At 45.0% G+C, this 27,922-nt stretch overlaps 1 protein-coding gene across 1 annotated transcript in view; it reads left to right on the top strand.

Annotated features, from left to right (window-relative positions):
* Positions 1–27,922, top strand: part of LRIG1 (leucine rich repeats and immunoglobulin like domains 1) — a 96,051-nt gene that overhangs the window by 56,856 nt on the left and 11,273 nt on the right. Inside the window, 8 exon segments of the mRNA XM_074603396.1 lie at positions 5,281–5,418; positions 6,417–6,560; positions 8,804–8,947; positions 9,800–9,943; positions 14,928–15,071; positions 19,020–19,100; positions 24,520–24,591; positions 25,903–25,974. Of these exon segments, the coding sequence (XP_074459497.1) occupies positions 5,281–5,418; positions 6,417–6,560; positions 8,804–8,947; positions 9,800–9,943; positions 14,928–15,071; positions 19,020–19,100; positions 24,520–24,591; positions 25,903–25,974 (939 nt within the window).

Raw genomic sequence — 27,922 nt, 5'->3', positions numbered from 1 at the left:
AGCCCAGCCAGCTCTGTAAGCTGACACGACATGAAGGCCAAGCATGTGACTTCTCCCTGCCTTTAGCCTCACTTCACACCAAACATTTGCGCTGCAGACTCCCAGCAGCCACGGCAGCCTTAATTCAAGCTTTCTCTAAACCGGGTGGTTTTGTGCTGATTGTATTTAAATCGCTCCAACCAAAGCCCCTCATACATTCCCATCTGAGGGTCCGCTTGCTTTGATTTTCCGCAGTCAGCTTTCTAATGGGCAGCTGCTGAGGGGAAGTGAATGTGGCTCCAACAACAAAGGAGCGTGTTTGTGCTGCGCCCTGCATCGATTTCACACAAGTAGTTTGAAGCCACGGTCTAAATTAAACTGATTAGTCTTCTCCAAAGGACAGGCTTGCTGCAAAGGGGAAGGTGAATTCTTCTCCGATTAGGTCTAATGGAAAATGTTTCACAGCCTGTTTATCAAATAAATATTCAGAAAGACGCTTCGAACGAGGAAACCCACCGGGATTAAAGTGTAACTTTACCTCTAAAATACAAGCTGAGATTCCTGGAAACGCTGCAGGCTTTTGACTTTGCGCCACCTGTTGTTTTCCTGCCCCCCCCACCCCGCCCCGCTTCGGCTCCCTCCCGACTTAGAGCAAACCCAAACACGCTTTGGCTTTGCTGGAACATTTTTCTTGTTTTTCTGTCTCGCAGCAGCCCGGAGGAGCGCAGAGAGCCCGTTTGCTTCCTGACGTGGTCCTCACGGGCTCAGTTCAGCAAAGAGCTGCCTGAGGTTAATCCAAATCTCCTGTAGTCCCGAGGGGTCTATTCAAGAGCGGTGCAAAGTGCAAAGGCCAAAGAGGCTGTGCTACCTCAGGGTGTTGACCGGGGGTGCAGGAGGGTTAAACAGCAATGGCTGGAGGGTGGTGGCTTCCCTCAGCTCTTCCTCTCCATTTGCAGCTGTAGCTGGTGCTGACCTGAGGGCCAAGCAGTTCCTGAACAAGTGCCATACGTAAGCAGCTCGCAGTCTGAAAGTAATCCATTGCTGACTTTGAGCTACCTTAGTTTGGCATTAAGATGTTACAGTTCGAGATCTGTGTTAGCTACAAATGGAGTGTCTCTGGAAATGAGGTTGGGTATGAGCTGGGAAATTGAACTGTTTTAGCCAGATCCTCCCATATTCATCAACAAACCCTAAAAGGACTTGTATGGGCTCCTTAGTTCCTATGATTTCTTTTTCACTTGAGCTGCTTTCACTCCAAATTCGTAGTCCTCAGTGAAGGCAGTCCTGCATCATCCTGCTCTGGTAGTGCGTTCCATACAGATGGGTAAACCAGAGGTAGAGAGGGGTTAAGAAACTTGCCCAAGGCAGATGAGTCAGTGCCAGAGCTGGGAATAGAAACGAAGAGACTTGGCTCTTGCTCCAGGCTCTAATTGCTCAATCTCACATTGAAGCCCTGTCATCATATACTCTTGAGGTAACAGTGGCTGAAGTGAGACAGGGAAGGCTGTTTCCAGGCTGTGATACCTAAGGAGTGAGGAGAGGAAAAGACACCTGGAGGCAAATTGGTTGTGGAAGCACTGACAATTTGTGCTTTAAAGCCTGGTTTCAGCAATTGGTACTAAAATTTGATCTGTCGCCTTTGAAGCTAAGGAAGTGTAAACTAAGAAGCAAGTTGGGAAAAATCCAGCCCTTTTCCAGTCACTGCTAAGTGGGAGAGGCAAAGTCATAACGTCACTGGTCTTTTTTTTTTTTTTTTTCTGTAAAACACCCTGTGATGAGATTGGGAATAAAGGCAGATGAGCTGAAAGGATCCAGCTAATAACAGGAAGGGTTAAATCACATTTCAGCTCTTACTGAAAGAATGAAAAATAAAATGTAATCAAGCTAGTAAAAGGTTTGGATGATGTAGCATTCATATCACATGCTGTGTATAGGAAAAGTCATCCGGGCTGGTTTTGTTTGAAGTGTGGTGCTTTGAGAGGGTGCAGGGCTTTGCAGCAAACTCTCTGACATTCCCCAGCTGGGACTGGCCGGGGATGGTGTTTGGAGCTGAGAGTTACATTTGGAGTCAGCCCATGTTTGAAGGAGACAGAGAGAGGGAGAGAAAGGAGCCTGTTTTTTTCCTGTGTGAAATAGTGCATCCATCTAATCTGCCAGCTGTAACACATGAAAAGCAAGAGGCAAATGGACAGAAGTCACCTGGAAACTGCAAACACAGCTCAAACAAAATAGTTCTTTCTTGTCCTTTTCTTCCCTTCTTAAAGTCTGTCGTCTGGGACAGGCTGGGAGATCTGGCAGGCAGGCAGATTGGATATATGTTGAGCAATTAAAGCACAGAAATATTAACACTCAAAAAAAATAACATTGGCTTCTGAAGAGCACTTCATGTCCAAATTCACTGTGCTCTCACTCCCTTGCAGACTTAGCTGCCCTGCGCAGGAATTGTCAGGTAATTTATAGATTCTTCACGTTCATTTGTACAAGCCTTCATTTCCTGTTAATTTACGGCCAGATTCATCTCAGCCATCACAGCCTAGATGAGATCAGAGTTGAACTCACAGCTCCTGCTTCAGGAGAGCTACAGAAAACATGCCTGGGGTTTGCTTTCACTTATGCCTGTGTTAAGGTACTTTACTAAATCAGGGTTGCACACACATTTAATGGACTTTCTTATTTTGAGGATGTAAAAAGATTGAAATTTTTGAACATGCTGATTCTAATAATCAAGTCCTTGCAAAAGAAACTAGCCCTTGGGGAAAAGAAATCCCCCTCACGCATGTGTTCAATTTATGGAGGTCAGAAAAAATCTGGGTATTGTGAGTTTTCCTGTATTTTAGTCACACTATTAGCATAAATTAACTGGAGCTCTGTTTCACTATGTGTCATGGATGTGAAAATTCAATATTTATTCCTAGCTGTAAATGAATATTGGTTGCTTGGATAGTAGCCATATCATTGCCGTTTATACAGTTTGTGGTTGCAGAGACCTGTGTACCTGTAACCCATGGAATAACCAGTTCGGTAGCGTAGGTTAATGACTTTCCTTTGATTTTCCTAATGTCTTTTTGCACCACGTTAGCAGCACATTGCTATAGTGGTGTAAAATTTGTCCTTGATGATTCGTGAGCCAGCACTGAATTAATTAAGTAGCATTTAAGCTCTTTAGTCAAAGCAGCATTTCTGTGAATGTTTCCCCAGTGTAAGCGAGAATCATGTTCTGGCTGTTTAAAGGGTGAGTGTCCAGAAAGCAAATTGTTTGGAGATGCAGTTTTTACCCTCTTCCTGTTACAGACACCAGCAAATGTGGTGGTGAAACAATCTGGTTTTAATAACGGGGAGGGTAAAGGACCAGATCACAGTGCAGGGAGCAGATCCCTTGCCATGTGCTATTGGTATTTGCTTTTGAGGGGAGAGGTTTTCTGTGAAAGGGGCTTGTCTGAACCCCTGGGAGAGCTTGAAATGGAGCTGAGGCTGGAGAAGATGGGCTCTCGGACACCCATCAGCTTCAGTGCCTGGAAGGCTGTGGTCAGCTTACCCATCAGTTTTTTGTTTCAAAGAGCTGACGCTTTGCCAGGAGAGCTGGGACATCCCGGTTTGCATTCAAGAGTGCTTTCACTGGCTGCAGTCTCCTCTTCTGGTTACTCAGTGGGTAGCCAGGATTAAGGCACAGTACTTGTCTGAACCCTCTCTGCTATCTCTTATTATTCAGCAAGTTCTCAAGTGTCTGGTGAGCGTCTCTGTTTGGAGTGCCTCACTCGCAGCCTTGCCAGTAATATCAGTGACGGGTCTAAATTCACATCAAGCATGTGCTCTGCTTCTTGTGACTAATGCGCAATGTATTTTTTTAATTGGTTACTGTTCTCTCTACTGATTCAGGCCAGAAAAGAGTCAGAGGATTTTTTAGCTAGACCTTGTTGAGTACAGATGAAGTCTAGAGGTATTTAACTATTTGATGGCTGCGGAAACCCTGAGGACAGCTTGTAGTACCTTCTCTAAAGAAAAACATTAAATTGAATCCTTCAGGCTGGTACTGGTAAGGTAGCAAACACAAGTGATCGTTATAGGCTCTGATCCTGCAGTCGGTGCTTGGGCAGAGCATTGGCACTGCAGAGTTGTCCTATTTGCACAGCAGGACAAAGGAGGCAAAAGATGAGGAAGCATTTGCAAGAACGTTTGCAACCCTTCTTACGGTATTTCTGTGCATTACAAATCACTGTAACATAGTCCAAAGCTGGGAGTTTTCAGAAGTATCCTTTGGAATTAAGGAAACAATGTTTTGTAACTTTTCTGAGATTGTATTTACTTGTCCCTTTCCTGCTCTGAAAATCCCATCCCCTGTGTAAAACATAGGCACGTTGTTTAAAACACAGAATGATAGAATCATAGGGTTGGAAGGGACCCCTGGAGATCATCTAGTCCAGCCCCCTGCCAGAGCAGGGTCACCCAGAGCAGGTGGCACAGGAACGCGTCCAGGTGGGTTTGGAATGTCTCCAGAGTTGGAGACTCCACCACCTCTCTGGGCAGCCTGTGCCAGGGCTCTGCCACCCTCAAAGTAAAGAAGTTCCTCCTCATGTTTAGGTGGAACTTCCTATGCTCAAGTTTGTGCCCGTTACCTCTTGTCCTGTTGCTGGGCACCATTGAAAAGAGCCTGGCCCCATCCTCCTGACACCCACCCTTTAAATATTTATAAGTGTTGATAAGATCCACACACACATCCCCCCGCCCCAGCTGTCTTTTTTCCAGACTGAAGAGACCCAAATCCCTCAGCCTTTCTTCGTAAGAGAGGTGTTCCAGTCCCCTAATCATCTTGGTAGCTCTCTGCTGCACCCTCTCCAGCAGTTCCCTGTCCCTCTTGAACTGGGCAGCCCAGCACTGATCACAGTACTCCATTGATCAGCACTCCTTGCTTGCAGGATTAAAATCCAGCCCTGCAGTCCTTCTGTGTAACAAATCTGTTCTGGAAGTGCAGGCTTGTACGAGACCAAGACCAAATTACTGGAAGAAAAACTGAGGAATGGAATCAATAGTTCTGTAGAAAGAAGAGTCTTGTACCATACCAGAAAAAGTGCCTGGAAGCTTGCAAATGTCTGTGAGCTAGTCTCTCTAGCCATAGGAACAGCGTGGGGATTAGGGAAGGTCTCTCTGTTGCGGGTTTCTCCTCAGACAGCTGTTGAAGAAGCGCTCCAAGTCTGACTGTGTGAACTCGGGGGCCGGCCTGCGGGCCTGCTGTGGCCTCAGATATTCTTTCTGGTTTCTTCGAGAGAACTAAATTGTCTCCGTTTCTCCTCCTGACTGTTTCAGGCATCACAACAGGATCCGTAGCATTGAAGCAAGTCAACTGAAGCCCTATGTTACCCTGGAAACATTGGACCTGAGTTTCAATGACATCACGGAAATCCGAAACGGCTGCTTTCCGCAGGGACTTCATATAAGGGAGCTGTGAGTTTTTCTTGTTTGGAACAGCTTTTGTTGAGTTACCACAGCAGAGAAAAGGGCCTCAAACCTTCTTTAAAAAAAGGGGAGGGAATGAACATACAAAGTATGGGGTTATTTGTCAGGGTGTTAGGTGCAAAGGAGAATTAGAATGCAGCACATTGTCCCTACTGTCAGATTATTTTTTGAGCTCTGTCTTTTTGTTTTCTGATGTATCTGTATTGCATGGTAATGTTGCAGCAGAGAAGAGGTATTCTGATTCCTTCAGGCATGGGTGTCTTTACAGCAGGAAACCTAGAAGCCAGAAAAACTGTCTGTGTCTCTTCCCTAGTGGGAAGTGTATGTGCTGTTTCCCAGATCGGCCCACATGCATCTGGAAGAGGGGAGGGGGAAAGATCATTTCATCATTAAAATGGCTACTGAATGTTAAGAGCAGAAATCTCTCATTGGTTATTTGAAGAAAACTGGGGATTAAGCAGAGTAACACCCTCCCAATAGAGATGTTTGCCTATTCAGGGCAACATTTTAGGTACTTTTGAAGAGGTGCAGACAAATAATCTGCTTGTATTAAAGTTTGCACCAAAGTTTCCGCCCCTGGTTGTAAGAGGATATGAGAGAGTGGCGGTGTGACTGCTGTTTGCCTGTTATCCTGTAAAAACAGCCTCTGTGGCTAAGACTAGGGTCCAGGTAAGAAAGAACCTTGGGACAGATGCTGAGGGAAAAATGGGGAATGAATAGAGTCATCCTGCACTGGAATATTCTCCAGTTTGTGGCTTCTCCTCCTACTTCTTGCCTTGCTGAAGTAGGGGGGCACTTCTTCCCTCTTGGGAAGTGCGCAGCACTTCTCCATGTTCGTCACAGGGCTCTGGGAAAGGCACTGTGCTCTTTGCGCAGCCAGAAATCCAACCTCTGTAATTTCACCAGCCTGTCTGGAGACCAACCAAATGCTGATAAAAGGAGATTTCTGACAGGACTGTTCATTTTTCTGCTGTGATTTATTGCAGCTACCTGGGGAGCAACAGAATCAGCACCCTGGAGCCTGGTGCTTTTGATAGTCTGTCACGGTCCCTGCTAACACTTCGTCTGAGTAAAAACAGGATCACTCAGCTTCCTGTCAAGGCATTCAGGCTACCCAGGCTAACACAACTGTGAGTACAAATGTGCACTTTAATTAAGCTCAGCCACACTTTATGGAGACAAAACATCCGTGAGGATAAACACACCAAATGTCACCCTTTCTCACCTGCTGTCTATAAAACTTAGAATACACTGTGCGGTAGTCCTCTGCCAGCACCTAGTAAAACACGTTGGGAGAGGGTCCTTTTTGTCTTGTAGCTATTGGCTTTTCAGGCCTTTCTTTTGATAAGGGGGGAAGGGAGGGATGCTGCAGCAGACGCCAGCATCTTGTGCGCTTGACAGTGTAAGACAAATCCATTCCCTTAAATGCTGCCGGTGTCTGTGGCACAAGAGAGTTTTGGAAGATGTTTCTGTTGCAGTGACAAAGCTCAGCTAGTTTTTCAAGACCACACAGGTATCTTTGTGCGGCAATAAAGAAGTAATGACGGAAGGTTGTTAAACTGTGCGGTGATACTTGGGCAGAGAAAATAGCACTCTAGATGAGTTAACACACACGTCGTCGTTGTCCTGCCTGTGGTCCATATGGCAGGAGCTGCATGGGGATGCATAGACATCTGCAGCTATAAATATACTTTATGTGTAAAATAGTAGTACTAATGGTTTAGCTTTGCCCTTCTGCTGCTGTTGGAGAAATGGGCCCAGCCTGAGGCCTGTTGCAGTCTTTCCATCAAATTTGATAGGCAAAAGGTCAACCTCTGTCTGTTGACACAAAGTCCACAAAAGCTGTTGGAACTTACACCTCTAAATGACAACCTCTTGACTGAGAGATAAATCCATAAGCCAAGATGTGTCTAAGGTATGGGTGTGCATTTGTGCTTGCATACATCTAGGAGGATTTATAGCCAATTTTGGATTGAAGTGTGTGACACAATAGTGTATGCATCTTAAAAGTCCATTGCCTCTCGGTTGGAAGTTACTGTCCATTGACTGAGAGCTTGTAATTCACTGTCTGCATCATGTGCAAAACTAATAAAAACAAGGGTCAACTCAGTCTGTTTAGGAGCACAGTTTTCACTGGAAGTTGGAGTAATTGGTACTGTTAAAGACAGTCTCACAGTTGGTTGTTTAACCCTGTAGATAAAGATGATGTGCTGTAGAATTTGTGTACGATTGCCTTTTTCTGGCAAAGCGTAGTTCACTAATAGCCTAGGAAGTGCAGTAAGGCAAGAGGCTTTAGGCCTGCAACTTTTTAATTGCTTACTTGACGTTAACTACACTCGAGTGCAAGTTCAACTTTTTTTTTTTAGGCAGTTAAAATGTAAGCTTAAAGTTTCTACGGCTTCCTCATCTTTTCCAAAACAAGTTCTGATGTTTTAAGCTCCACCATTTTCTTCAACATAAATGCTGAATAGGGAACTACTTAGGTTGGTCTTGTATGTGCAGAAAGATATCCATTTTAAAAGCTCTATTTTGAACTTCAGTGCATTGCGTCAATGAAGTTTTCCACTGACTTTATGGAACTGGGTTTTCACCTGGTTTGTCTGGGTCTAGCAATCCGTAAGACTGTACATGGGTTGGTAAAGTATGCTGTGATGATATTCATGTTGCTATTCAGAAAGAAGGTATTCCCAAAAGTTAGGAGTCCCTCCTCACTCGCGGCGGGGGGCAGGAAGAAAACTTGGGGGGAACTAAGTTGGAGAACTTTGTATACGCAAAATACTAAGACTGCCTTGCTATTGGAAACAACTTTCTTGACTCTTTATTAGTTTCTTATAATACGAAAAAATGTTAAATATGTCAGGGCAACCGAAATCTTTCCTTTCAAACTTAGCCATAACATTTCCTCTTAGGCTTACAGTTCTTATGGCATCCGCTTGTTTCAAAGCACATTTTTACTGGGCGATTACAAGTCCTGTAAAAACAATGGGTTATAAGGGAAATAATGCTGATGTTCAACTGTATTGGTTCAAATAGTGTCTCTGCTTGTGAAAAGATGACACGTGAAAATTGATGAAAAGGATAAATGGCTTAAAAGAAATGCAGAGAGAGGAGGGATGAGGAGGAATTGGCGCACTGTCTCTGTTCTTTCTCTATAGTGAAAATCTGTCCCAGGGTGAGTTTATTTAAGTGATCACACCCAGCTGACTTCCCTGGCTAGCTCTGGGATTGAAAATTTCCGGTGCGCTTCTGCTCTCTCCTGGGAACCGTTGACAGAGGAGTTGTTGGCATTGCTGTCCCCATTGTATGCTGCACAGATGATTTCGTGAGAAAGGACTGGGTTTTAATAAACTTGTATTGGCCTTGGTGATTTTAGGGAGCTGAACCGGAATCGCATCCGCCTGATTGAAGGCCTGACATTCCAGGGACTGGACAGCTTGGAAGTCCTGAAACTCCAGCGCAACAACATAAGCAAATTGACTGATGGGGCTTTCTGGGGTCTAGCCAAGATGCAAGTTCTGTAAGTTGGAGAGATGGGCTCTTTTTTCCCTTAAAAGCCTAGACTTCACCTGCTATCGTGTTCTTCTCTGCATTTTCGCGAGGACTCCCATCTGCAGGCGCTTGTGCCAGTCCTTGTGCTTCCTTCTGTGTCCCGCGTGCACAGAGCTCTGCCATGCTACTACAGCAGCTTCTGTTCAGTTGACCCACAGTTTACTAAAGCTCATTGCTTTACCAGATGTTCAATAAAAAAGTCCTGTTTTTCAAGCTGCGGCAGTATTCCTTTGAAAGTCTGATGATTTGAACATTCAGTAAGATCTCAGTTGGTCTTTAAAAAAAAGCTCACCTCACTTCTGCAAATTTGTTTTGACTGATACGTGGAAATTCTGTGTTGCAGACCTGATTATTCTGCCTCTTGGGATACCTAGAAACCAATCTGGCCTGTCTCAGCGGTGTGTTCTTTCCATACAAGGGAAAAAATTGAATAGGCATTGCGGAGAAATGCTTGAAACTTCCAACATGATTGGCTTTCAGTTGTGTTTGCAAGGTCACAAGTGATCAGGGCAGCATGTTTCTGGTGCCACTGTCACACAACTGAGACTCTGCAAATGCAAACTTGAATGGGAGGCTTTAAGCCCAGTTTACTTGCAAGTGGAGCATATCTCTGTAGTCACAGCTCATTCTGGTCATTTCCTTTGTGTCGTCCTTGAATTTGTATCCTTCACTTGCCCAAGAAATGCCCACACATGCACGTATCCACATGAGTATGTAGAAAGGTGTGTAGGAATGGCTAAAATCCCAGTCCTCGCTGGAAATTCTTCAACGTTTAACCAGTGCTGCTTATCTGTCAATTCCTTCTGATTTTTCTCCACAGCCACCTGGAGTATAACAGCCTGACAGAAGTAAACAGTGGGTCTCTCTATGGCCTTTCGTCTCTGCACCAGCTTCACCTCAGTAACAACTCCATATCCCGCATCAACCCCGACGGCTGGAGCTTCTGTCAGAAGCTGCATGAGCTGTAAGTTGGTTTCCGTTGTGGTTGGTTGCGCAGGGTTTGATGCTAATGTAACGTTGGCAGGAAAGGGGAGTAAGGATTTTTCCCAGTCCCAAAGGCTTACAGCTCCTGCTGTATCAACCTGTAGAAATGCAGGAACTGCGGCCTTCTAAGTGATGCCCTTTTATTCATGATGTTATGACCTTCAGAGTGCCTGATTAAAATATGTTTGCACCAGAAACAAAGACTAGAACCGACTAAAAGTATATGGTGCCAAAAGACCTGGAGAGTTTGTGATCTGCGGCTTGCCAGTGCTTTTTAGCTAGCTAGTTACAAGACATTCACGGCTTGCCATATAATGACTGTACAGCCTGAAGGAAGATTTGCTTTGTCCTCTGTATTTACAAAGAACAATCATGTTTTTAACCAGCAGAGATTTGGCCCTTTAAAGGCAGCTCTCCTTGTTTCTCCTGTTTACACTTTACTCTTCCTGTAGGGCTCAGTTGTTTAAAAGTAAATACATTGACTTTGCTCTCCTGAGATTTCCAGCTGTGAATACAGTCTCTTTGATAAATTAAAGAAATCCTTGCTGCTGAGGACAGCCCCACAAGGATGTCTTTTCGGTCTGTGGCACTGCTTAATGCCTTTCTGAAGAGACACACATGGATGCTAGCAGTATTTACAGAAGTAGCTGTCATCCCCTTGGTGGGACTGTGGAAAGAAGATTCACTTTTTTCTTTGGAGAACTCGACACATGTGGTTAGCGGAACTGTAATTCATTCTGCTTGGTGCTCAGAAATCTCTTGTTAAACATCGTTAGGGATTCTCCTATCCACCAAAAAGCAGTACGGTAAAGCAGCCTCCTGCTTTCAGAGGCCTCAGTCTGGACTCATACTAAAGGTTGGTACTTGCCTACCCAGCTGTGAGTCTCTAGTCGTTTGGGATGGGGATTCAGAGGTAGGTGGACATGACACATGTCAGTCTTTTAAGTTTCGAAGCTGTAGAATTAATGTGTTGGCCCAGTAACCAGCTGTGATCTTCTGTTGAACCCAAATTATTCATTCAGATGTGGATTATTTTGGGGGGGCACAAGGAAATATTGTAATTTTGGTTTTAGTTAAATACATATGTGATTTTTTAATTACCTAATTTTTCAAATTGCTGTGAAACTGCCTGAGCCTCTGTTGCTGTAGACAGCTACAGTTCTTTCACATGCTGTGAAAGTGATATTTTTCTAGATTAAGGCAGTGTCAATGGAGAAATCTTGAGGGCAACAGATCAGAATCAGCACTGTGCTCTGCCCGTGGTCTGCTTAAATCTGAAGCATCAAGAAAGGGGAGTCTGCCGTCCTAGGGCACTCACAGTTGGACCCCTAGAATAGCCAAATTGAGATCACTAGATTTTAGGGGCTTTCTGCTCTCAGGACCCAGTATCTGGTGCCTGTGTTGAAGCTTTGTTTTGGCCTGGGTTCAGATGGGATGGGTAAACCCCATCTGCATCTTGCAGGGCTAACGTCAGAACTCTTTCGGGGAGAACTATGCTTGCCTTTTCTACCTGACACTTTGCAAACCCTCAAGGTTTAGATGAGAGGTTGCACATCATGCTGAGTCCTTTATTTATCAGGTGTGGATTGGGATCTCTTGCCAACAAGTAGTGCTAGCTGTGAGCTGTTCTGGCTTAGAGGCCATGCTCTGCAGTAACTGCAGAAACCAAACGCAGGACACTCTTGCTCTGGTGCAGAATGGGGTAGATTTGGAAAATGCCTGGTGGTGTGAAGTTGTAGGAGCCACTGGGGCATGCTTGGCCTGACAAACAGGATTGTGCTAGAGTGTGAGGCCAGAGAAGGCATTAGTGAGATTCGAAAGGCGATTATGTGGGTGTTAGCACACATCTCTGCAAAATATTACAAGCTCTTGCAGGTGTTGCCTTTAGGGTAAGGCTGCTGCAGGGAGCCATCAGATACTCCTAACTGAAACTCCCACAGCCAAAGAGTACTTGTAGGAGAGGTCTGCTCTGAAATTGAAGGGTGAGGAAAGAAAGCACTAGATACATGTAGACTGCCTCTGTGCGCTTCTTTGAATGTGTACATTTCGTTCCTTATTAAAAGATCCTTGCTCACCTCCCCTATTGCTAAACCTACTGGGTTTCAGTTATCAGAAAACACTTTCTCTGGTGGTACAGGGAATAAATTTCAAAATCCTTAACCCAAGAAAGAGAAGTGTCCAGACCCCTGCTTATCAGTGCTAAGGAAGGAGGTGGTCATCTGAAGGATGGGTTGTTTCTCCTTCAGTTGTTGGGAGAAAACGTGACCCCAGGGCTCTGGTCTGATGGTAAAAGTTAACAACGAAAGAGAGCTCCTGCCTTGTTATGGGCATGAGAAAGGGCTGATTGTATTCGCCAGTCAGGTGCTAGGTCATCATCATCATGGAAGAATCCACAGTGGGAGCGTAGAATTTCATCAGAGGTAAATGATGACTTGGCTGCTGGGTCTTTCCTTTCACTTTTTACTTATGGTTTGGTCAATGGGAATGAAATGCGCTAGATGTACCTGGTCCAGAACTAGCTGGCAGCAGGAGCCCCAGCTGCAGAACAGGTTTCTGGTTAACCCCTATACGTATCACTTTTGGCATGCTGCTCTGTGTACCGCTCTCCCATTTCCTCACGAGGCCAAAAGGGCTGTGCAGACAAACATTTCCACTTGTTCATTCCAGTGATTTCTCACTGGTAGAGAAATGAGAAGGTAGGGGAGGCAGCGGAGACCTGCTGACTTCTCTCAATCCAGATAATCCAAACTGCTGAGGAGGGGAACACACTGTTTTGCAAACTGGCCTGTCCCGTTGGCAGGAAGCAGAGCCCTTACATGTTGAAGGAAGCCACTGCCAGGTGTGTTAGTTCCTGAAACCTTCCATCTGGTTGCATCTATTGAGAGAGCCCTCCAAAGGCTGCTGCTTGTCCGTCCATCTTGAGGTGATGTCAGGACGGACGGAGGGGAACATGCCTTCACCAGTTGTGGCAGGAACTCTTCTGTGTAGAATCAAAAGGAAGTATTTTTTTTCTCAGCCAGGTTTAGGATTACTTTTGTTTTTTTTTTTTAAAAGCCAAATTCTTTAATCGCAGGTGAGGACATAATTTTGACCGGATGCCAGTTCTTCATAACTAACACTGCAGCTTCTTTAGGAATGAAAGTATGTTGTCCCATACCTTCTTCAAACTCATTAATCTTTGCTGAATTTTTTCCAAAGCTTGCCCTCTGCCCACTCACACAGCTAAAAGATAGACAGCTCGTGTGCCAAGTAAATGACACTCTCAGTACTTCGGAGTATGTGTCTGTTTTGACTTAGGTTTTGGCTTTGCAGTGACTTTCATGCAAGCCCTAAACACATTTTTAAGCAGACTCATTAACAGGCAGTACTAGAAGAGGAATTTGGAGGTTTGGAACTCAGTGAGATTTTTTTTTTTTTTGTGTTGTCTGTACAGTGAAGGATTTCAGTGCTTGTTCAAAGCTGCATAACTCCACTTTTTGAAAAGTTTAGCAGCCCAAACCCTCACATCTTTTGAAGTGACTTGTGTTCCCAAGTCACTAAGGTATTTCGAAAATCCTATGCAACAACCTTTTGTAAAGAAATAAGCTTGAGAAAATGTGAGTAGCAGCATGTAGCCGAATGCCACTCTTTATACCCCACGTGTCAGTGTGCAGGCAACTTACAGCTGAGGCTATTGCTGGTCACACTCACCTGCCAGTGGCCCTGCAGGGCTTACCCAGCTGCAGTGACATCCAGAGATCAGGAGGGATGTACTCACAGTGGGGAGCTGTGGGAGGATGCTTCAGGCAGAAGATCACTGACCAGTGACTGTGCGGGCTGCTACATGAGGTGGTCCCTCATTTGACGAGCCAAGCTGGCCTTCACCATCAGCAATGCTGCAACTTTACTGCTTGCACAGAAGGTGGTTGTGTGTTGTGTGAGGTGTCTGCAGTGGCTTGTAGCTTCCCATGCCCTGCCCTTGGTGTCAAATCTCAGAAGCCTCATCGGCACCCTGGCAGGGAGAGAAAAACAGCTTTCTTCCTACCAGCTTCCAAACCGCAACAGGAGTAGCACTTAAGAAAAGTATCTCCAAAACCAGGGATAATACAGGCAAGGGGAAGAGATGGATGGAAAACTAGGAGAAAACCAACCCTCCAGCATTAGTGACTTGTAAGTGGAGAAGATTTCAAGCAGACCATACGTTCCTTGACAAAGGGGAGCGGGAGGGAAGGCGGCTGGTTTACAACAGATACCTCCTTCCTGTGCATGAAAGGAAGCATTCAATTGCCTTGTGGTGAAATGCTTTTGGCTCTCGACTGGGGTGGAGCAGGCTGTGAAGACACCCACACCCAGACGCCTGGGGCTTGCTGTGCACAAGTGCAGAACGATAAGACACCTCCTGAATACAGAAGTCTGGACCCTGCCAAGGGCGCGTGTGAACTTCAAAATCCATCTGTTTGATGTCACTCTCTACCTTGCAGGGTGTGGGGAAGGAGGGGACCGCTCTTTCCTGTAAGCTGCGTAGGGAGTCCAAACGGGAGTGATGATTGAACACAACCAGGACTGATTCCTGAGTGTTACCTATACATCCGGGGACTGAGGAGGGGTGGTGCTCCCTGACCCTAACCTAGCTGTCCAGGCCATGGAGAAAGAGTAGCTTCTGCCCACTATTACTGACAGCATGCATGGTAGGTTATTGTTCTCCTTCACTTCTGGAGGAGTCTCTCTCTGTTGCCTGGACAGAAGACGTTGCTATAATTGGGTACCAAATGCCTCCTGCTCCTTTATGGTCATCCAGGCTGCCCCGTGGGTATCTTGTAGGAGTATTTGCAGACTGCATTCTTATTTCCTAATCAAGCTGTTTGTGTCCACCCAGTACGTATCACCTCATGTAATGTGGTTGTGGGAGGCAGGCACTGGTTGGCACAGAGGAGTCTGGAAAAATACTGGTTGGATTGACAAGGACTCTTGGGTTTTTTCCTCAGAATACTCTCTTACAACAACCTAACCAGGCTGGATGAGGGAAGCTTGGCAGACCTTGGGGGACTCCATGTACTACGACTGAGCCACAATTCCATCAATCATATTGCAGAAGGTGCCTTCAAGGGACTCAAAAACCTACGCATCCTGTAAGTTGCCCCCAGTTTTTATCAACTAATACCTGTTTTTCCTCCAGAGTTTGTCAAACTGTTCTTCTTTGCAGTTGCTTTGGGTGCCTGTGTCCTCAGCATCAAAGTCCCCTACATGCTGCTCAATTGTCTTCAGCAGCTGTTGTGTTTACCCCATTATTCAACTTCAGTGAACTTCTATTTTTTCATGAAGAGTAGTTAGGAGAATTGCAGTTAGACTGCTCAGTGTGTAGGGTGCTTTCAAAGCAGAGGGCTCCAGAGTAAAATTATAGGAACATAGGACAGGATCCTGAATCTAGCCCAGCTGAGCAAAAATCCCTGAGGTTTCGGTCCTTCAGCTAATAGCAGAATTTCTCTTGGCATTGTATTGACTTTAATTGAAATTCTTTGAAAAGGACAATTTCTGTTGGGTCATTCTGCACGAAGGAGGAGTAGGGAATGATTCCTTCCACTAATGCTGGAGAATTGAGTATCCTCTTAAATGTGCTATGGAGCATTTTTGTGTGCCCTTATTTCCTATTTTTTATTGAGTAATAAATATAAAATCCTGTGCTAAGATGGTGTTGAGGAAAAAAAAAAAAAAGGCAAAACAAAGAAATTCAGAGGTTGGGCTTGGGATCTGATTGTTCCAGAAGTGTGACAACACATGAAGCTTCACTCAGTCGTGGGTCCAGCCATGGGAGCAGGAAGCTGCTACAGGTACCATGAGAGTAACCAGAAGTTTTTCTCTTAAGTGCAGAATTGGGCTTAGTTGGGTCATGAAATGTTCTGTTGCTCTGATTTTCATGGTAACCTTTGAACTACAAAAAAGTTGCCATGCTATCAAGAGAGAAGTCGCGTGTGCCCTAATACTGCATTGCAAAATGATGCATCCAGTAGTGGCTATGGCCATTTACTGGAGACTTTTATTTTAAAGTCATTGTCACAACGTAATACCTGGAAATGTCACACTGGAAACAAGCTTGCTATCTAGAAGTTGGCAACTTCTAAGAGTTTAGGGCTAATAGAGACCATTGGGCAGATCACTCTGACCTCCTCTGGGATGCTGGTGGTAGAATTACACTGTTACACACTGTTAAGCCCAAGAGCTACGTTAGACTGAGGTACATCTGGGCTTGCCTTAGGAATGTCAGAAGATGGAGAATCCAGTTCTTTGAATTGTCCATTCCTGCAGCTGCGTTGCCTCCGTCTCCCTTATTTGTACCTGCAGAGCTGCTGGTTGCTCTCCTCCTCTCTCCAGAGGCTGCAGGCTCAGCACCTTCATCTGGCACACCACAAAGTTCTCACAGCCTGTGTTATGGCACCATCCAAGCTCCCAGGCTGGTTGAGTTCAACAAGCTGATTTAATTCTTCCTTCAAAAGAAAAAAACTCACTTTGATACTTTTATTCCTCTTCAGAAGCCCATTGTGGCCTGAGTAATTAAAGGGAAATGGGAACAGAGAGAGCTCCCCTCTTTACAGTACTTTTTGCATCTTACTCTTTCTTTTATTGAAGTTCACAGTGAAGGAAGTGACTGGAAAGTGAGTTTGGGTTTTGTTTGCTTTTTTTCCTTTTTTTTTAAACTTAAGCCAAAGCCTTTCAGCCACTGGGCATTCAGAAAGGGACCTCTCTGAGGCAGCTGTCAAGACCGGAACTAAAGGTTTCCAAAGAAAAATGGAGGGGAAGGGGAGCTGGTAGTTCTCTTTGCTCTACAGTGAATGTGGAGCCTCTTTTATGTCTAGGACCGAGGGGGGAGGAGGAGAGGGAGTGTGTGAGCGAGCTCTAATTTAATAAAGAGAAAGGCCTATTGGGTCCTGCACCTGGTGAAAAAGACCCGAGCATGCTTTAATTATGGCCTATTGTTGGGGAGCCTTTGGTGGGTGTGAAACTGCTGAAATGTGGAGCTATTCAAATAGAGGTCAGGCCCGGAGACCTCGGAGCACAATGATTAACAAGGCTGCGAGCATTCAAGCTCAGCCAGCCAGAAAGAATAGGAAATTGGCAACAGGGGCTGGGAGAGGAGTTTGAATACAAAGAGACCTAGGCCAAAATACCCCACTCCTTTTTTTCCCCTCTCTCTATTTTCGCTCATTTGTTAAAAAGGTTTTTATTCCTCCTTTCTAACAGTAAACCTTTGAGTTGCCTCTGGATGAACAAGCAATACCATTTTCTTTTCCTTTTTCAAGAAAACACAATGTGTGGCAGTCAATTAATAAAAGCGTGTGTCAGAGAGCTCCTACAGGCTGTTCCCACTTGTCTGTCTCTGCCATGGGAAAGGGTTTGCTGGTCCAAAGACCGGTAGTCCCGTGGTGGAACTGAAGAGGAAAAAATGTCTGAGAAGGGATTTGCCCTTAAAAAACAAACACAACAATGAGCACTGGCTTGGCAGCCATAGGGGAAATGTAGAAACTTAGCTCCAGGAGGATATATTTGCTCCTGCCCCGCTCAGATCGTGTTGAAAATGTCAGCACATCAAAGCGTCTCTCCTGGACGTGTCTCTTATCCCACCACAGCATTACATGTGCTCACACCCCGCAGGGATGTTGAGTTTTTATCCATCCCTTTGGCATAGACCTGCCCACAGATCACCCTGACATCAACAATGATGCTGGCTAAGGCCAGGGTTCCCCAGGGACCTGAGATTCAGGTCTCACGCTGAAGCCAGCTGAGAAATAGGAATTGTGGCTTTTGGCCATCTCCCTTCACATCTTTAGTTCACACACCAAAGCCAAGAAACAAGCAAAGACTGCAGGCAGTGTAGGTACTGAGAGCAAAAGTCCCAGCCCCATCTAGGCTGGGGAAAACCATGCCAGTATTGAAACTGTGGGATTTTTTAAATTTCTGTTCTCTTCTTTTGGGTTATTGTGTACTTGTGCTGCATAGCCCAGAAGCTACACTATGATGCCTGTGTCTGGAATGTTGGGAAAATGCAGGGGGCTTTATTTTGGAAATATTTTTCTTTTTTTGGTCTTTATAAATTTAAACTGGAAATGTTCTGATAATAATCTTCAAAAGGTGCGAAAGGAGTACCTGAGGGTTCAGGGGGTTATCTGGAGGGTTTAGTTTGCTTTGTTGTTGGGTTTTTGCTAGATTTTAAATCAGAGTGATGTAACAAAACCAACAAAGCCTATTTATTTTTTTCTTTCTTTTTACTTAACATTGAAAATGATAAATTTCTGCCTGTGTTGCTGGGTATTCATTGCTAGCTGGAATTCAAGCTAGGAGGGGAAGGATTTTTAAACAGACTGTTTAAACAGCTTTTGTGGATCTCTGTGTTTGTTCTGTGTGCTTGTTTTTCTTCAGACCTCTTTGACTCTTGTAATTGATGGTCAATTTGAAAGCCGAAAGAAGCTAACTCTGAAAAGGAATTCTTACTTATTTTTTTTTTAAAGTGGTTATACAGAGAGTTAGGCTTCTGTAGTGATGATAGTGCTTTCCTTTGTTGAGCTTTCAAGTTCATTGCCAGAAAAAAATGCAGCTTCATAGAAATATACCAAATCATCTTCCAAAGGTATAGCTATAGAGAAATACAGGTATACATTGGAATAGCCAAAGTTATCTTAATTCATGATAGTATGCTAGTCGCATTTAAGGAGACCTGTTTCTTGCAGTTTAGTTTTGAGACTTGATTTTCTTTTTCCTCTTTTTGTTTGGATGCACAGAATTAGAAAAGGACTGAAACCAACCTGCTAAAAAGTAGCTGTCTGCTCCTGCTGCTGTCTCAGAAACAGAGGGTTGCAGCTAGGAAAAAGCTAGGGCTCTTTTTTTGGAATGCACCCTCTCAGCATGGGTCAGTGCAGGAAAAGTGATTCGTGCTGCTTTGGTGCAGGACTCGGCTTTTTCTGCTAACTGTCAGGAGAGAATAGGAAGCTCTTCACATGACATTCTCAAACTTTCTTCTGTTTGTTTTTAACGATGAGCCTAGGACTAAGACACTGATTATGAGCTCTCTCTTGTCCTCTCTCTAGGGAACTAGACCACAACGACATCTCAGGCACAATAGAAGATACCAACGGAGCCTTTACAGGCCTAGAAAGCCTGAGCAAGCTGTGAGTATCCCTGGGTTTGAAGTTTTCTGCAAAGCAGTTGTGTTGCGTGCCTGGGGGGGGGTGGGTCTCTCCGACTTAGCCTTCCTCCCTTTGGAACAAGATAAAAATCAACAGAAAATCTGAGATGCAGTAGTTTTGCAGGCTCACTGCAAGAGTGCAAAATGGTTATCAAGCACTTGTGTTTCTAAGCAGATATGAGGCGATTATAGTAATTTTAAAGCGATGAACAGACAGTGCCACATACTGCAGTTCAGAGACAGGAAAGAGAAACTTGTTTTCATCTCTAAGATTCAGCACAACTATTTGTTGCTTCCAAAAGCAAAGAGCAACAAAAAAGACCCCTTGCAATCTTCAGCGAAGCACTGATTGATGCAGCAAATAACAATAAACAGAAGAGAAAAATCACCCCATTTCCTGTTACAACAGAGGATTGAAACAGGATTCGTTTCTGTGGGATACTCTGTCTGAGAGTGATCTTTTGGGCATGCTTCCATGTGCAGCGACAATAAAAGGCACCATGGGGCACAGGCTCTTAAAGAGATAAAAAGAAACCTAAGGCAAGCATGCGCCTTGCAAATGTTTATAGCTTGCTTCGCCTTCGCAAGTATTTTCACATTGCTCTGTGCTTGTTCATATTCCATTTGAAATCGGCTATATAAATCAGCCCTGTCAGAGAAGTCTCTGATGGCTTGTGACAAATCAAGAGTCTTTCTAATCATTACCTCTTGCCTTTGTTTAAGTTCTCAGCACCCCCCCATCACGCTGTCTCTGATGCTGAGATGGCACAGCCAGAGGTGCAGTAAAAGTACCTCGATGGATAGCAGATGGCTAGAATGAATCCTGGCAGGCGGTATATTGTCACGATCTCATTAGAGACTCCTGGGGGAGTGGGAAGAGCCGTGGCAGGGTTCGTGGGGACGTGATGCTTAGATGGAGAAGAAAAATTTTGAAGTCAAAGATATAGAGGGCATTTGGTTGTTGTTGAGGGGAGTCACTGGATCCAAGAAGAGGGGAACCAAGTTGTAGCTGTGAGTAAAGCAAGGCAGGAGGCAGAGAAGGACTTAAGGACCAGGGGGGTCAGGCAAGGAAGTAGAAGTGTGGGAGAGAGAGAGGCCAGTAGGAGTCGGGAAATCTTCCCACAAGTTGCTAGAGAAAAGGCAGAGGAGCAGATGTGGTGGGTGGGAGAATCCTTGACTGCTGTTACTGAAGTTTCGTGTTTGTCTTAAGAAACCAGTGAAACCATGTGAGCAGCTAAAAGGGTAGTGGGAGCAGAGGCTTCGTCCAGAGGGATTTGCTGGCTGTAGGATGGTGAGTCTGAGTGCTGCTTTGACAAGGGAGAGAAGGTGGAGGAAGGGAGCAGAGAGCGAGCTATCTTGGTGGGACATCCACTGCACGGCATCCCTCCAACACGGCCACTGGCATGGGAGCAAAAGTGGCGGTCTCAAGTGATTGGGATATGTTAGAAATGCTGGGTGCAGATAACAGGAGAGAGGTGAAAAAGCCAGAGGAGACAGCATTGAGGGAAAGAGTTCAGCAAAAGGATTGACTCAGCAACCAGGAGAAATGAGCACTGATGAGTTGTGGGGGTCAGGCAGAGGCCAGGAGGTACGGCAAGGAGCAGGAGGAAGGAAGGGAGCAGAGGCAGCCTGCGGGGTTGTGTGTTAGGAGCTCTGGGCAGAGCAGCTATCCCTCCCCTATGAAATAGCCATGTCCTGATCAGATGTTTGCCATCCAGCACAAAGAACTGCTTCAGAAAGTGGCCGGTTTTGTCTGCTGTTAGCAAAGGATGCAATAGGGGTTTGCACAAGTGTAAAGAAGCCGGGTTTACATCTTTTTTCACATTGTTGACCTCTGTCTTCCGTTGCACATGCACTTGAGCCAGTTCTGAGTCTGGTTGAACGCGGGGAAGAACACGTGTCTGTGGTTTGTGGGGGAAATTGCAGCGAATTTCGTAGCCTGGAAGGGATCATGTTGGTGTTGGGCGGACAGGAGTGGTAAGATTGCCTAAGAGAGCAAACCTGCTGCTGGACAGACAGATTGCGGGGATCGTTCTTTGTCAGCCAGAGTGTAAGGCTAGAAAAACACTCAGAATATGAGATTATTTCATTGTATTTCTTGAGGTGTTTTGGGGACACGTGGGAGCGGTCAGTTTTAAAGGGGTCTGCTCAGGTCTGTTTTAGCTCATCAGCACATAAATCCCAAACTTGTAATTTCGTCTAAGGCTGAAGTGAGTATCATTCTTGCTGGCAGGATTTTTTTGTCAATAAAATAAAATATCAGCCTTTACAGTAAACATTTCACTGTGTGATTTAGGGCCTGTGTTTAAACCGTCAACCAGCTTTAAAGGCATTAGCATACAAAAAATAAATGGGCACTTCAGAGGAGACCTTCCAATGAATTAATAATCACCTCAGCTCTGTGGAGATTGCCTTAAAAGCCGTTCCCCTTTGATCTGGCACAGATTAGCCTCTGAAAGGATTTAGCACAGAGAGGGTTGTTCGCTGAAATGAAGGTGTTAAACTGAGACGTGGGGAGAGCAGTCACTTTAGCCTTCTCTGAATTATAGATGAAGCTCTCCAGGATGGAGAGCACAGGCCTAAATTAAAATGTTGCTTCAAGAAAGAGGGAGTCAAGAAGCACTGAAGCATAAAAAGCATCAGTGGAATCGCTGGGGAACAACGAGTTTTCTAATTATTCAAGCTGCTAAATGTAACCGGTTTTTTGATGGCTCACTCAGTCACCGAGATCTTCCTGCAGGTGCAAAACTGGCTGGAGGAGAAAATGCTGCTTTCTAATGAATTGCGTGCCTAGCGTGTAATTACACTTATGCAATCACCGGGAAAGCATGCTCGCGCCTGGCTCTGCCGGCAGTGGAGGAACGTTTCTGGACTGCAGCAAGGCGGGCTAATTGTGGAGCTGCATTCCGCCGCCTTTGCATTCCAGCCTGCCACAGCCTTTTGAAGGGGGCCACTGGGTTCAAACCATTTCAGAATTGGAGAAGTGGTTAGTTGAGACTGGAAAGGCGTAATGATTTTAATGAGTTTGCTGGGGCATGGCGTTAGTACAAGTGTTACGTATTTCTCATGTATATAGACATAAAATTGTATGCACCTATACAAGTGGCGTATACCTTGTGTATTCACATCCCCAGATGTACTGCTTATCTCTGCACAGATAAGTGAACAGATATGTAACCAATATCTCCAATTTTCAAAGTGCAGGATCTACTGTAAACAGTAAATAGAAATTTCCAGTGATCAAACCCATGCTCAGCGTAACACCCTCATCTAGGAATATGGCTCCAGAAATTAGCGTGTATGGATGCTGCCATGTGACCAGAGTTTGCATATAGTAAATTATTTACTGTATTAATCATTCTAACGGATTTTTCAAAGCCTTCATTAATACATCATCCCTTTTACCAAATGATGGTACACACGATTGCACACATCCTTTGGTGCTCGGGGTATTTTCACCAAAAGCAAAAAGCCACGCGCACTCTCCTGCAATAAATGGGACCTCTGGTACCCTGGGTTCGGTGTGTAGCAAGGAGCTCAGTAAAGCTCACTGTAGATATTTAGGTTGATACTGTTGATAAAGCAGGTTGCAGATATCTGGAGCTTTTAATCAGCCACCAGCATGCTTACGATAGCTGTCTCTAGTTTCGCCTCAAATCAAATAATTAATGAAGGGACACAGCTCTGAATATTCAGCTGTGGTTTTGTACCAAGTTAACTCTGCCCATAAGAAAGGGCTTTGAGCGTGTGTCTCACTGTGGAGGCTGGGAGGTGGCTTTGCCTGAAACCGAAGCTTTTGGTTGTGTTCTGCTCTAGAATGGTAAGATTGGCGATTCTGAGGCCACAGACCTTTTGTATGGAGCTAGGAGTAACCGGCCTTTCCTGGCTACTCAAGAACTAGAGTGGTGGCATATGGCAATGCCACTATCAGGGTGATTGATTTTGTGAGGACCTACTCGGGGTCGTAGTGTTGCCCAGTGGCAGGCACCCAAATTCCCACCAAAGTCAGCAGGCTGCAAGGACAGACTGTGGTACCGTCTCAGTGCCCTCTGCCATAACAGTCAGCGGGATGAGCCCCAGTTTTCCTTTTTACCCGGTATGGCATTCACCGCTTTCATGCACACAGAAACCGGGCTTTCTGGGTGCCAGTGCTGAGACACCAAATTATCCTGACGTTTGAAGGGTGCTTTGTGGAAAACCCTAACAAGCTGCAAATGTATTTGCTCATATAATGGCCACACGTGCTCCGTCTTGTACCCTGGCCTCTTTTCCCCAGCCAGTAGCAAGCAGCGGGACCATCATAGTTTTAGGGCCTTTTTAGTGTGTAAATATACAGCCCATATTGAAGGAAAAATCTTGAAGGAAATCTCAATCAAATGCAGCACCGCACATGTTGTTTACCTGAGGTGGTAGGGATGACCTGCATTGGACACCACATGAAGCAGGTGGTGATAAAAGGTGCACCTGGAAGATAAACCTTAGATAGAGAGAACCTCGGGAAGGAAAGCATTTCCTAATTAATGTCATTGGTTGATGTTTTATTAAAGCAGTTGAGGAGACCATCCATTTTGCACGAAGCCTGCCCCTGACCGATCACCACTGGTCGGTATTTGTAGAGAACCATCACTTTGCAGCTGGGCCGTGATGGCTCCAGCTGGCTGTTGCCTGTTGATCGTCCTCCTCTGGCCGCTGCCTAGCGCTGTCTGCTGATTCGGGGGAACGCTCTCCGGTCACAGATGTGAGCAAGCACCCTCCCCAGCTCTGGACATTACCTTTTCTCTTCTTCCTTTTGCCCCTTGAAATTAGCACTCAGCTATTATTTATTGCATTATATTACTTTGCTGTTGTATTTATAATAAGCCAAGGAAGGAAGTCGGCAGTCACCTCAGCTGCTGTATAAACGTGCAGCCGAGAGACAGCCCTCAGCCCTTGTGTGCGGACGTCTGTTCAGGCCAAGCAGCAGTGAATAAATTACCACTCTTTTACTATCTGGGAAGAAGTCAGAAATGAAATGTGTTGCAGGGAGAGACCAAAATCTTGTTAAACTGTCATTGCACTTAATCCTGTCCACAGCTAGCCTGCAAAGAAAAGAGGGGACCTTCTGTTACTCAGCAAGCTGGTTTCCAAGCACTGGAGCAAACCTGCCTTTTTATGTGATACGGCACATTCCCTTTTGTGCTGTCATCACTATTAAATTCGAATACAGATAAAAGGATTTAATTTCAGGAGTGGGAAAGCGAGTGTACTTCAGCCCTCTTAATCTCCGTGCAGTTCAGATTTCCCAGGACTTACACTGAGCGCGTATATCAGATAAAGCCACGCTAATTGTGTTCCTTTTTTTTCTGCCCCCCTCTCCCCATTTTCTTTCTGTTTATCTGGCACTGGATGTTTGGAAACTGCAGAACTCTGTTTGGAAACAAGATCAAGTCGGTGGCCAAGAAAGCGTTCTCAGGGTTGGAGGCCCTGGAGCACCTGTGAGTAACCCACCATGGCTCAGAGTTTGGGAAGGGGGGTCTGCCAAAAGTAGCTGCTTGAGAGGTCTGCTAGCAATTTAATAGCGTCTTTGTAAACTGAGAAGCCAGTCCATTTGTGGGGGCCACCTGCTTCCTTCTCATTATAAGTCCGCCTCAACTTTGGCCTTTTTTTGTGCCAGGAACAAAGTTATAGCACATATGGCGAATCTGCATGCTCTTCATTTTTTGATTTGTTCTTGGATAAATATCACCCCGACTTGCGCATTGCTTCTTTTGAGGCTGTTAGCGATGAAAACATGCTATTTCAGATGTAGCCCTCTCTCCTCCTCCCTTGCTCCAACTTCCTCTTAAATCTGGGCTCCGGCAGTGACACGTGTTGCAAATGACTGCTTATGATGCAGGCACCGAACATCCCCATTCAGCACAACTGCCTTGAGCGATTTGCAAGAAGTAAATTTTGGCTGCTGCTATGTAATTTTTTTCTGTGTCCCAAGGCTGATGACTCCAGCAGTGTTTCATTAATAACTTCCTTTCTGAATTAAGACAAGTTAAACTATACGTGATTTTGCTCGAGATGTTTTATTGGCTGTTAATTGTATGAAATGTTACGACCGTTCAGAGCATACTGAAGGGTTGGGGATGCCTGACTCTAGGGGTACGTTCCCAGATAAAGATTCCCTTATTAATTAATGCTCTACTGAGATTTCCCTCTGCAAGCAGTGCTTGTCTGTCCTACCCTTCACTTAGTAAACTTAAGCCCTAAATCTGACTATCCTTTTTCAGAGGACAAGTGAATTTTTTAATTAGCATTAGTTGTGATGGAAGCTTTTAAGAATACCTTCTTTTGGAAACATTGTAATGTTTTTTGAAAACAATAGTATCCTCTCAAAGTCACTTTTAAATAACTTCTCAGATGACGTTTAGGGCAAGTATTTGCTTTCTTTATGTTTGCTGAAGGTCTAGCCTGGGATACAACATTCCTGGCTATCTTTGGTTGTCGAGGGGCCTGAGGAATTTCTGAGCTATGGATGATGGAGGTAGCTGAGACTGAGAAAGTGTAGTGAGAAGATGGGGTATGGAATGACTTAGTTATTTATTCTCGTAATTTTTGTTGGTTGGCTGTTCTTCGGCAATACTTACTCAGTATTAAAGTGTTTTTTGGAAGACCATTTCTATGAGCTGCAAGCGTGTATGGCCTAAACAAGGAGCTACCAGATCACCTGCTACGGGAGTCATTGCTTAAATATGGAGAGACTTTGTCACAGCTGTAGTATCCCTTTTGTTCACATTGCCTTTGGTTGTGTTCTGCAGGAACCTTGGGGATAACGCCATCCGCTCCATTCAAGCAGACGCTTTTGCTAAGATGAAGAGCCTGCGGCAGCTGTAAGTAATTGGACTGTACACGCCATTAAGGAGGCAGGGATCCTTCTTGCCCTGGACGTGAGAAGTAGCACGTTGTTTCCAGTGGGGTGTTATCCGCATTACCACTCTTTTATTTCCTTCCCCCTTCTGTCCTCCTCTGCAGGGTATTTTTACACATGAGTAGTTTTCACAGGAACATCTTGCATTTAATAGTGAGTGAAATTAGATCATTGGAACAGGTTCTTCCAGCAGGTTCACAGCTGTGCAATTATTCATCTTCACTCAGGAAGTCTAGCCCTGGTCCTGTTAGCCATCTCTCCTTCTCACACTGCCACTGATTTAATTCCCAGTGGTCCATCTGCTCCTTTGCTGTACCTATGTTTAGGGTTCGCATACAGTACTGACATTTCAGTGATAAGCACCGTTTGAACTGGATCCACTTGTCATCCAGCCTTCTGGTGTAAAAATACGGATGTGTTATCAGAGCTGCTGCTTGTGCTCCAGGCCGGGGCTCTGCACTGTTATCAGACACTGTTTCCAGTCTTGCCTGGTTTCCTTTTCTCTTCTTCTCCATAAATATTTAATCCACTGTCAGTGCATTGCTACACTCTGGAGTAGTGCAATCTCTGTGGAACAAGAAATCAGTTATTTGGTATTTGGGCAGGTTCAGATTCTTCTTCCTGGTGTTGGAAATGGGAATTGGATGGTCACTGTTAGCAATAATATTTAATACCAGTGACTTGGGGAATGAATAAGATAAATGTTGCATGTGTGTTGTTTGTTTAACCACCTTATCTTTTGCCCTGGCTCTTGAAACAAAATTGAGGCGAAAGATGGATCTCATTAGAGAAGAGCTTGTGGGATCCCAGATATTGTGAAGGAACGTTTATACCATGGAGAAGGTGGCTTTCAGATGGAGACATATACATGCAGAATGTGTTGTACTGAAGCCTTAAATACTAAGGGTCTCTCTGACCTGTCGCAGTTAGCAGTGTTTATGCCATCATGTATATTAGGGGCTACACATCTTTCTAGGACAGCAAAGTGGACAAATTTGGAAAATCAGATCACTATGCTCCCTCATTCCCTCCCTCTCCAGTCCATTTCTTCCTTTTCCCCTTTCCTGTCTAGTTTCAGACATTTCCCGAGGTTATCAGGTAGAAAAATGGGAGGAGATATTCACATTTTCTTACAACATAGTGTTGGAGTTGAGATTCTGCTGTGCTCTTGATATGCTGCTCTTGCACAACTTGCAGTATTGCAGGACAGGAATTCTCTGTCTGGGGCCATTTTCCCAGTCTCTGAGGCATCCTCACATTCGATTTGAGGGGTCAGACTGGGTTTTCCTAGGATCTTGGACCAAACCAGACCAAAGTCTGAATTCCCTGTTGGAGTAAACTTGCAGTTCTTTACTGGCCTCAGAGCTATGCTAAGCCACAGTTTGGCCCAGAATATTAAAAAAAAATAAAAAATAATCCCGCGGTTCCCCTTTTATTTGCCCCTTTTTCACAGCTTTTTTTCTTAACAGAAGCTGCTAAGTTACTGTTAGGATGCTGAGAAATGTTTCTGTGTTTTGCTTTCCAAACTAGTCATTGTATTGGATTTACATGAATGTCTTTGGTCATTTCTCTTCCACTGCTCCTGTTAATCAGTAAACACATCATCAGCTACACCTCTTAGCCCTGGTGGTGCTGGTGTGCGAACAGGTACCTTACAGAACGCAGGCAGGGGCCTCTCCACTTAATCCTCTGGTGTTGGCCGCTGAGGGAACTAAAGGCCTTGCAGTGGGAACTTGGCATCCTCTCACTGTTTGGTAATTAAGGCCCGAATTCAGTCCCCACCAAAGATGCTCAAACCACAGAGGCAGAGAAGGAATATGCGTGGTAATTAGATAGGAGAAACGGGAGCAGAACGGGCTGTACTGTTGACTTGTGTCTCCTTTGTAGATGATCTGCCTGGGTTTCTCTTC

Source organism: Larus michahellis, chromosome 10 (genome assembly GCF_964199755.1).
Source record: "Larus michahellis chromosome 10, bLarMic1.1, whole genome shotgun sequence".
NCBI classification, from domain to species: Eukaryota; Metazoa; Chordata; class Aves; order Charadriiformes; family Laridae; genus Larus; species Larus michahellis.
This window is presented reverse-complemented; position numbering and strand designations above follow the sequence as displayed.